At 48.8% G+C, this 10,991-nt stretch overlaps 2 protein-coding genes across 3 annotated transcripts in view; both read right to left on the bottom strand.

Annotated features, from left to right (window-relative positions):
- Mrgprd (MAS related GPR family member D) overlaps positions 1-3,570 on the bottom strand; it is a 14,090-nt gene extending 10,520 nt beyond the window's left edge. Inside the window, exon 1 of one of the 2 annotated variants that reach the window (XM_033756782.1) lies at positions 3,262-3,570. The gene's annotated coding sequence lies outside the window, so the exon portion shown is untranslated. The remainder of the gene's footprint in view (positions 1-3,261) is intronic. The other variant, XM_033756781.1, reaches the window with a different exon arrangement.
- Positions 3,571-8,153: 4,583 nt separating this feature from the next.
- Mrgprf (MAS related GPR family member F) overlaps positions 8,154-10,991 on the bottom strand; it is an 8,047-nt gene continuing 5,209 nt past the window's right edge. Inside the window, exon 4 of the mRNA XM_010635738.2 lies at positions 8,154-9,868. Within this exon, the coding sequence (XP_010634040.1) occupies positions 8,885-9,868 (984 nt within the window). The 3' untranslated portion in view covers positions 8,154-8,884. The remainder of the gene's footprint in view (positions 9,869-10,991) is intronic.

Below are 10,991 nucleotides of genomic sequence, written 5' to 3'. Positions count from 1 at the left end.
AGAGTCAATCTCACATAAAAAGTGAGACCCTGTCCAAAAAAAAAAAAAAAAAAAAAAAAAAAAAAACAAAAAAAAACAAAAAACCCCAGAAAGATAAGAAAGTTCTCTTCCTAGTTTTCTTTTCTTTTTTATTTTTTTGTACCAGGGATCAAATTTGGGACCTTGCACTTGTGAGGCAGGTGTTGGAACCACTAAATCCCCAACCTAGTTTTCTGATAGTTCTTATCATTAGTGCATGATGAAATCTATGACAAGTGCTTCTCTAAAATCTATGGAGGTAATTATTTTCTTTTTTTCTCCCTTTGTTTATGTTCTGAATATATATTGGTAGATTTTCTGATATTTATTTATTCTTATATTTCTAGGAGAAACTACTTATGGTTTCCTCTTTTTTGTCTTCCAGCTTTGCTGAGCATTTTTGCCCATGTTCATAGGTGAGATTCCCTTTAACTTTCTCTTCTGATACTAACTTTAAATCCATCTCTCTCCCTCTTTCTGTCTCCTTCCATGGTACTGGGAATTGAACCCATCCTTGCACATTACCAAGTGCTCTACAAGCCCTGGCCATCCTTTTCTGTTGTTTAATTAAATGTCCTACAGTTATCCTGGCTTCATAAAATGAGTTGGAGAGATTACCCTTTCTCTCTACTTCCTAGAACAATTTGTATCGTGTAAGGATTATCTTTCTTTCATATTTGGCAGAAGGTAAAACCATCTGTCTAGTAATTTATATGAGTGGGAATGGATTTGCAGGGCTTTGAAAGAGAACAACCAATCCAATTTGCTTAATGTTTTAGGTCTGTTCAGATATTTAGCCTCTTTTTTAGTAAGAGTAGGTAATATTTTCTCTATAATTTTTTTCTTCTTTTCTGAATTCACACTTATCAGTATAAAACTATGCAGTATTCCCTTACTTTCTCACAATTTAAAAAAACCTCAGTTCTATCCGCCTTTCTTTGTTTGTATTTTCACTTCCTTTCCTCCCTTTTTTTCCTAGTTTGCCAGATATATGTTTTTCAGGAACCAGTTTTATTTTCTTATTTATTTAAAAATCATGTCTACTGTTTCTTTGTTTCCTGTTTCTTTAATCTGTGCTTTTATTGCTTCTAGCTTCTCTGGATTTCCTTTGTGGTTCTTTTTTTCATCTTCTTGGGTTGAATGCTTGAATAATTAATTTTCAAATTTTCTTCTTTTCAAAACAGAAATTTAGAGCTATAAAAAGACCACTACGTATTTCTATGACTGTTCATTTAATTTTATTATGCAGTATTTTTATCATTATTCATGTCTAAATATTTTTAAATGTAAAACTATTTTAAATATTTGAATGTAAACTTCCTTAAGTTATTTATTATTATTATTATTATTATTATTATTATTATTATTATTATTATTATTATTATTTGGTACCAAGGATCAAACTTGGGACCTTGTGCTTTTGAGGCAGGTGGCAGAACCACTGAGCTAAATCCTCAGCCCTTCCCTAAGTTATTTAGAAATATATTAATAGCCAGGCATGGTGGCCCACACGTATAATCCTAGCATTCTTGGAGGCTGAGGCAGGAGGATCGTAAGTTCAAGACTAATCTGGGCAAGATCATGTTTAGCAAGATCATGTTTCAAATAAAAAAGGGTTAGGGGTGTAGCTTAGTGTGAAGGCACCTGGGGAGCACCCAGAGATTATTTGTTGGGTGGCTGGTGCACCCTGTGAAACCACCAACTGCTTAGCTCTCACTGGGGTCACCGGTTCCCCCAGGCTGGCTTTGGGCCCTCCTAAGGACTTTGAACTTGGGGCTAGCCCCTGCCCGCTTCATAGCTGGGATGCTGCAAACCTTGGAATGGCTCTGCATCTGGGGGAAGAGACCCTAGCTCATACTGTGAAATTGCCACCACTGGTCCCTGAGGCCGCTGGCTTCTGACCTGGGAATGGGCCTCTTGGCCTTTTCTGATGTTTCTGTCCCTTTAGGGTAGTGGACCCTGGGCATTGAACCCTAGGGCCTTTCCAGTGAGCTACATCTCAAGGCTGCTTTGTTTTGTTTTAACAAATAAAAAAAAAATTGAGACAGGGTGTTTCTAAGTCACTCAAACTTGTAATCCTCTGGCCTCGGCCTACCAGAGTGCTGGAATTATAAGTATGCACTGCCACACCCAGCTTCCTTAGGTGTTGAATTTAAAATATTTCTGATTTTTTTTTTTTTCTGAGCAAAAAGTGGTAGCAAAGTTTATTTGAAAAAGCAAAGGTGAAGGATAAGGGAGAATCTGGCTCTATAGAGAGAGTTTGGGCCAAATAAAAGAAGAAAAGGGCTGGGGATTTAGCTTATTGGTTTCAGCGCCTGCTTTGCAAGTGCAGGGACCTGAGTTCGATCCCCGGTACCAAAACACAAAACAAAAAAAGAAGAGGAAAATAAGTATATCCTACAGTAGAAGAGTGGGCTAATGCTAGAAAAAACAGTGGCAAAACTCCATATGGACTGTCCTTTTTATAGCACTCATGCCTCAGGCTGACTGATTTTAGATTTTATCGCACTCTCTCTCTCTCTCTCTCTCTCTCTCTCTCTGTCTGCTCCCTCCCTCCCTCTCTCTGTGTGTGTCTACATTAGGTAAGGTTTAAAATATAGAATTGATCTTGTCAACCCTGGTGTTTTGTCCTCTAAGGCCTCATTGGAATGTTTGTTTATTGCACAAAGAACACTGAGATGTGTTCTTTCCTGTGACTATGAAGAGGCTGTTTCTCCTTGCACATTAAACATCTTTAGATTTTACACAGATAGATACCTGTACCAATACAATTTTATTTGGAAGGAAGACAATATTTCCCTGTGCTTACTCTATAATATCACTGTATATCCTTAAATGATTTTTCTGTGTGTATATTTATATATGTCTCTTTTTTATAAATGAAAATATATTGCCCAGTTGTTTCATAAGCTACTTTTCCAAAAATTAATTGTATAACTTCTGAAAACGTTGCTACCAATGTTCCTTGGCTGTCACCTTTGTCCCTGCTCTGCCATTTCCTCCGAGGTGGCGGGCACCAAGTAAGTCAGGTCTCATGAACTCCTCACGGCGGGGAACACTGTGAGCTAGGTCTTGCTATCCCCCTTCCTTACGAGATGACGCTCCGAGAGGCTGAGACACTGGGCCCAGTCTCTCAGCTGACTTGGCAGAGCAAGTCTCCCACAGGGTCTAGTAGGTGGCACTGCATCTGCCTCTAACCATGGAGCCTGTAAAGAGCAAGACCATAAAAAGCAAGCATCTCACCTGGCCCTGGATGTGGAGCTCTGTCCTTCAGAGAAGGGTGCCAGCCCCTGGTGGCTCTGGTCCCTGGAGGCCTGGAACTCCGGGTCCCCCGAGATGTTACTGCCTGTCTGGATGCTACTGAGCCTCGGCTGTCTTGCCAGGCAGGGCTGCTCACTCTCAGTGGCCTCAGAGGAGTCCTTTCTCCAGGACCCTGGAGGATCTTGGCTCTGCTCCCTCTGAGAAGTAGGAAGGGAAGCTGGAGGTTTAAGTGCAGGCAGGGCGCTGCCTCACTCACGTCTGCCTCCCCAGGAGGGTACCTCAGAGCCTGGCCTGGAGGAACCAGATGGGTTAATGGGCCTCACAGGTGTGGCCCTACTCACTGCCTTCCCAGGGGAAGTGAAAGATGAAGCTGGGGGACTGAGAAGGAGGTGCACCCTTTCCTGAGACATCCTGACAGCACCTCCCTTCCCAAAGGCTTCAGAACATTAGTAGGCCCATTGTTGGGGAGCTGAGATGGGGCGGGAGAGGGAGGCCCCAAGGGGCTCCTCAGGGCTCTTGTGGGCTGAGAGAGGCCATTACAGCTGCCTTTGCTGCTTGCCCGGAAAGGTGCTTGGGCTGGTGGGCTCGTGGGGCTCCGCTTCCTAGAAATGGGAGGTCCCTGATAGGCAGGATGGAGGCTGAAGTTTCACCTCTGCCATTTAGCCTGTGAGAGTCTGGGTGGGGAAGGCGAGTGACAGACACCCTAGGGGGATCCAGAGCCATTGTGGGTAGTTTCCTGCCCTACAGATAAAGAAGATATAGGCACGGGAGACATTAAGCATCTCTGACAAAAATGTGAGTGGAGAAAGAAAAGTGGGCCTTTGGGCCCCCAAGGCTGCTTGGACACCCAAGGCCAGGATGCATGGCTCATTATTCTGTTTACTTGGTGCCCCTTGCCTCCAGGAGAGGTAGGGCCAGACTGACACCCAGCCAAGAGAGGAATTCCAGGCCTTAGACCCGAAAGACAGAGGGCACGAGCTTCCTGAGGTAAAAGTTCTCATGTTCTTGCATGTTCTACGCCCAGGACATTGCCCGGCACAGAGAGATGCTCACATACCTAGACGAATTGCTGGTTGGTGACAGGTTCCCAGGATTCAATCCTCTACCTCCAGCTCTTCTTGGATACCTGGCCTCATCCACACCTGGATTTTTTAGTGATACCTGGATGAAGTAGAGCCAATTCATCCCAGTGGGCCTGTGTGTGTGTTTGTGTGTGTGTGTGTGTGTGTGTGTGTGTGTGTGTGTGTGTGTGTGTGCTTGAACCCAGGGCCTTGCACATGCTAGTCAAGAGCTCTACTACTGAACTACATCCCAAACCCTTTTGATTTTGAGACAGGGACTTGATAAGTTGCCCAGGCTGGCCTCAAACTTGAAGTCTTCCTATCTCAGCCTCCTGAGTATCTGACATACCAGACATACAGCATGAGGCCTGGAAATTGTATGTTGTTTTTCTTGTTTCTCTTTTCAAGCTGGAGTTTTTGTTTTGTTTTGTTTTGTTTTTTAAACCAGGAACCAAACTCAGGAGCTTGTGCTTGTGAGGCAGGTGTGGTGCCACTGAGCTAAATCCCTGGCCCTGGAGTTTCTTTTCTTTTTTCTTTTTTTTTTTTTAAGTAGATTGTTATTTTATTTTCCCTTCCATTGTGAAATATGTGTCGAGAGCAGTCATCATAGGGAACTGTCACGGCCTGAATTGGGTCCCTCCAGATTCATGCTGAACCTTTAGCTCCCTGCATCTCAGAAGGGGCTGTATTTGGGGATAGGGACTTTACTGAAATAACTAAGTTAAAATAAAGTCATCAGAGTGGGCCCTGATCTAATCTGATTGGTGTCCTCAGAAGAAGAGGAAATGTGACCACTAGCATGGGTGTTTATAGGGGGATTCCCAGGTGAGGACATGGGGGTCTGCAAGCCAAGGAAAGGCCTCAGAATGTCCAGCTGGGCCAACTCCTGAACTTGGACTCGTATCTCCAAGATTTCAAGAAAATACGAAAATGCTAGCAGGGTCCCCACTCAAGGGGAAACGTGTGGGTCAGGTGAAGACAATGGTTGGCACTGAGTTTGGTGCTGGGAGGCAGCTCTGCAACAGATCAGCCATCTCTCCTTTGGCAGGGAGGCAGAGTCGTTTTCTACTGTAAATAATACAGCTACAGATTTTGGGCAGGAGTGTTGTAAAAATGTATATGGGAAAGAAGTGGGTGTGTGAATGACAGGCCACGAGGGGAGGAAAAGACAATCCCCCAGCTCTGCCTGCTCGCCATTCCCCATGCTCAGTCCATTGGGTTTGGGTGTGACTGGTATCCTCAGCCCTCCTGCTTGCACCTCCAGGGGAGATGACCCCGGCCTGGGCAGAAGGGGTGATCATCAGGACTGTTGTTGAAAGGATCAGGAAGGGCTGCCCTCTTTCACTGAGATTGGAGCATTTGTAGAATGTGACTGCAGGAACTGCTGGTCACCAGCCACCCAGTGTATTCATTAACAGTCGACTTGGACCGGAGCAGAAACAAGCAACAGAAAACAGAGGGGCCTAGACATCCTTTAAGTTTCTAGCAGTGTCTGATGCTGGAATCACTTCTGGAACCTTCTGGGTATGTGAGTTAGTACATTTCTTTAAATATGAACATATACACTCTACCCCTGCCAAGATCGATTAAACATGGGTTTCTGTTTCTTGCCACCCACAATCCTGGCTGACAGGGTACAGTCTGCCTGGGAGGTGAGTCAACAGCAGCATGAAGCAGAGAGGATGGTTGCCGTGGGTGGTGGTGCTGGATTAACAGCCAGTGGCACTGGACTGATGCCTGACAACACCAGGAAACCTTGAAGGGGGTGATGGAAATGATCTCTCGGGAGCTGAAAACACCCTGGGTATTGATTTGGTAGTGATATTTGCATATAAACGTTGGTCAAAGATCACTGAACTATATCATAAGTGGTTGCGTTTCGTGGGTTGATTAAATTAATTGCAAAGACTTTTCAACAAATCTGCCCAAGTAGGTGAGCCTGTCCTTGAATCGCCAGGAAACTCTGGGCTGGCTGGCTGACTCATCAGAGCAGTTTTTCCGTGAGTTTGAATTTTGTGAACTGTACCCTGTTCTTTCCAACTGCAACTTTCAAGCTTCTCCTGACACAGAATATTCTTTTTGCAGTTGCGCTCTTGGTGGCTTTGATTTGGGAAGTGCTCTGCAAGGTTTGCCTTGCTTTCTGGGCCAGTCCCTGACAAGCCAAAGGGCACATTTCCCCAGCCTGGGCTTCTCCTGGGAGGGTGACTGGGTGGGCCCATGTCTCCATCTACCCCCCTAATGGGCCCGTGGTTCCTGGGAAGGAGGAGTTGTCTTGGCTGAGGATTCTGAAGCAAGCAACGCAGATACGAAAAGATCTTAGCTTACATTTTCTGGCCTAGAATATGAAACCCAAGTTATCTGAAAATCACAGCTGGCAGGGCAGCTGGGAGAGCTGGGCTGATGCCAGAGGCATTGGTGCCTTTGGCCAGGATAGAGCACGGAAAGTGGAGAGACCTAGGCCACGGGCCACTTGCTGTCTCCCAAGCACCCGCTTCCTGTTCCCACTTTGCTTCTTCTATGGAGCCTGAAACAGAACCACTTCCTCCTTTGGCCTTGCTAAACTATGAATACCACACTCAGGCCCATTTGGGTTGACCTGGGGCTGTGATGGGCACGTTCACTCCATCGGCTGCCCAAGTGTAAGTCTCAGTGCTCTGCTGCTAGGAAGCACTGTGGTCAGACGCCTGACCCTCCAGGGCCACAAGACGGCCACCATGGGGGAGCTTTGGGTGCTGACATGAAGCTCCAAAGAGGATTGGACCTGGGATGACTGACCCTGGACAAGAAATTCTGTTTGTGAGCACTGAATTCCATAGCTGTTACTAACAGATCCTGGATGCCTGGCCAGGTCCCTCAGGTGTGCTGGGCACAGCCAACAGGTACTTCATGCAACTCTATGAGATCTGTGAAATAGTGTATGGGGAAACCGAGGCACAGCAAGACTTAGGTTCCATGAATAGAAGGTAGCAGCCCTCTGCCTCCCTGGGGCTTGCTCTTGACTTTCCACATTTGGCCTTGTTTATCCCTTGCATGATCCAGAAGAGTGTGCATCTCTTCTTGCTTATTTTTGTAGAGATAGCATGAGATAGGAAGTATGAAAAGAGTATGGTGCTGCCCTACCCCTTGCTCCAAACCCAGCTCTCCCTGTCATGTGCTGATAGAAAGTTGGACTCAGTAATAACCAGCCTATCCCAGACCAATCCAGAGGAGCTTTGCTGCAGAGTTTCAGGATAGAGATCTGTGGTGCTTAGGCAACCCCAGCTTCCTGCCTGTACCAAATGCCCAGAAAGAAGGAGCTCAGGGGCCCACCGGGAACCAGTTGACCTCCCTGACTGAGAGAGCTCCCAGCCTATTAATGGCATAGAGAGAGGTGCCCAGGCACGGGGACTCCAGGACAAAGGGGTAAGAGAGAGGCAGCTACCTGCTACAGGGAGCCCCTGTGGGCTCTGTGACCTTTCTAGGATGGAATCAGCCACTACAGGGCTGGGTGTGGAGATGAGAGCTAAGGTTCCTGGGGTGGGGGCCTGGGGACATAAACCGATGACCACCAGAAAGAGGGGTAGGCAGGATTAGGTGTAGACAGGGTCAGTTGGAGAGGGAGGAACGCTGGAGGTGTGGACAGAGCCAGCCAGAGGAGGAGGCCCCAGAGCTGAGGAGTGGGCAGGTGGCTCAGGAGAGATGGTGGGGAGGGCTGTCCACCCTGGGCTCCTGCAGTCCTTATCCTCACCGTCCTCAATGTGAGCGCGCACAGAGAGGATGTGTGCAGTAAGCTGCCTAACCGCCAGATATAAAATCTTCATGGATATACATTTTATTGCCTTTTATAAAACTTCCTTTGGCAACACAGTGCCACTGTGCTTGTTAACGGGCACTACAATGCCAGTCCTCAGGTGGGCAGGGTAGAGCCAGAGCCCACTTTCAGGTGGGTGCTGGAGCCCAGGGACTCTGTCCAGGAGCTTCCCAGATGGTCCACACTGGCCTGGGGGACACATGGGGTGCCCAGGACTGGCCAGGCACAGAGGCAGGGAAGGCAGTCAGCAGCCCAAGACGTATGAAGGTCCTGTTTCAAGGGGTCCAGCTGGGCCAGTCATTTCCCCACTAAGTCACCGGATAACTCATTAAGGGAACCCGGATGTTGTTTCTGGAGATACTTGGTTACACAGCAGGTTAACAGGACCCTTTGCCCGAGAGTACCAGCTCCAAAGCTGCCTTGTCGGGGCGGACTCCCTTGTCTGTTGGGGGTGGCACTGGATGAGTCACTTTCAAGGAGGGCTGACCAAAGGGGCTGGAGGTGGATGGGCTGGGTGACCACCTCCTGTCCCTTACTGACCAGCCCGGAGCACATGGACCTCACCTTGTGGGGGCAGCTCTGGTACCATGGGTCACTGAAGAAGGGTGGCTGGTGGGAAGAGGCACAAGGGGCTGGAGACAGACCTTTTCCCTCCACCTGGGCATGGAGGCCGCTGCCTGTTGTAGTCCTGTGGAAGGGCATCTCTGAAGGCCACTGTCCACCCCTTGTCTGTCCTGCCCCAGGCGCGGGCTGCTCAGGAGGTGTTCCCAGAGGGGCACTGCATCTCCATAGTGACAGTGTTGGGTGTGCTGCCCGAGGCCTCCCCAAGCTCGGCGCCGTCCCGCAGGGCCCGCTGGAAGACCACCCTGAGCGGTTCCCACAGCCGCTGCGACTTGTCCCTTCCAGTCAAGAAGTAGACAATGGGCTTGGCACAGCTGTTGATGCAGATGCAGAGGTCGGTGACATACTCAGGGAAGGGGGCCGGGATCTGGAAGACCCAGAAAAGAAACCAGTCGATCCCCAAGTAGATGGAGGACACCAGGAAGACGGAGACCATGGCCAGGATGACGTGGTTGAGCTTGGCAGACCGCTGGCGCTGCCGCCCACGACACTCCACGTGCAGAATGAGGGCCAGGCAGGGCAGCACCATGAGTGGGCAGAAGAAGAGGAAAAGCAGAACGCCCAGAGAGATGTCCATGTGCCTGCAGGTCGCCCCAGAGGCCTCGCTGCCCAGGAATACGCAGAAGTAGTTGTGGATGCCGGAGACCAGGAGGGACAGAAGCCAGAGCAGGGTGCACAGTACCGCAGACAGGCGCTTGGGCCGCTGGCGCCAGTACCAGGAGGGAAAGATGACGGACACGCAGCGCTCTGTGCTGACGGCAGGCAGGAGGCTCACGCTGGTGACAAACGTGCAGAGCCCCACGATCCGGCATACGCTGCGAGTGTAGTCGGCAAAGGGGCCCAGGAAGCCCCCCGTGTTCAGCAGTGAGAACACAGCCTTGCTGAAAAGGTAGGCGCCGTCGGCACTGGCCAGGTGCAGGAAATAGATGGAAAAAGGGGTCCTCTTGATGGAGAAGCCGAAGAACCAGAGGACCAGCCCGTTGCCCACCAGGCCGCACAGGCAAAGCAGCAGGAAAATGTAGTCCATGATGGCCGGGGGCGGTGGCGCGACCATCTGCTCAATGGTCAGGAAGCCTCGACTGTAGACTTCTGAGGCCTCGCCCCCGCCGGGACACATCTATGCAGGTGCAGAAGGGAGACACTGGTGACAAGGCTGCCCCTCCCTGCCCCGCCAGACCTGCATCTGCAGCTGGGTCTGGTGGTCCCCATTAGATGCTCGTGGGAAGGTCTGACTGTGGCCAAGCAGAAAACAGCCCCTTTGTCACCCGACACTCACAGTTTCCCAGATGCTTGAGCTATCGGTACAGAATGGCGTGCCTGCAGCTGTGACACACAGCAGTCTGCCACCTACAGGGGCTCCCACTGTCCTCCGGTTAGAAGAGCCTGTCTGAAGAGGCCCGTGGCATGCAAGATTAGGAGAAACGGGAGTCTTGTGGGAGACCAAAGAGACCAGACTAATGAACTAGTGCTGTGACCCTAGGACCTAAGCAATTGCTACCAAAAGACGGCCCACAGGAGAAGGTGAGCGCCGACGATGTAGAGACAATGGTGTTGCTGCCATGTTACACTGTTGGAACATGGAAATGGACTCAGACGGGGGAATGTCCTTGTTCTGGGAAGATCCTGGCTGTTTGGAAGTTATGGAGCTTGGGGGAGGGTCTGTGATTTACTTTTAAGTGATTCTAGAAAAAAAAAAAAACTACGCATCAAATGAGGCATAGAAAGTATTTGTGGGGAAAAGTTGGCAACAAATGAAGGGACGTGAAGGGTGTAGGGACTTTCACCTCCTTAGTTGCAAACTGCTCTTTCAGTGTTTCAAAACAAAAATACAAAATATTTACTTCTAAAGAAGTAAAATCCAGCTAGACATGGTGACTTGTACCTGTAATCCTAGCTACTTGGGAAGCCGAGGCAGGAGGACTGCAAGTTTAAACCTAGCCTGAACAATTAACCAAGATGCTGTCTCACAATAAAAAGGGTTAGGGATGTAGCTCAGTGCTCCCTGGGTTCAATCCCCAATACTAGGAAAAAAAAAAAAAAAGAAAAGAAAAGAAAAGTGGACTCTGGCCATAGCTGAAGTAGGACTCTGCCTCAGAGAAGGACCAGACAGAGCAGGGATCCGAGGCAGTGTCAGGATTCCGGATTGTAGGAAAGCCCAGGGGATCCCTGGAAAGGGGAAAATGCTTGTGACATCTGCTATTCAACTAGCTACAGGAAGCTGTTAAAAAAAAAAAAAAAAA

The sequence above is a fragment of the Fukomys damarensis genome, unplaced genomic scaffold, assembly GCF_012274545.1.
Source record: "Fukomys damarensis isolate Sample0158 unplaced genomic scaffold, DMR_v1.0_HiC HiC_scaffold_27, whole genome shotgun sequence".
Lineage (NCBI taxonomy): Eukaryota > Metazoa > Chordata > Mammalia > Rodentia > Bathyergidae > Fukomys > Fukomys damarensis.
Note: the sequence above shows the minus strand (reverse complement) of the source record. Positions and strands in the feature narration are given on the sequence as shown.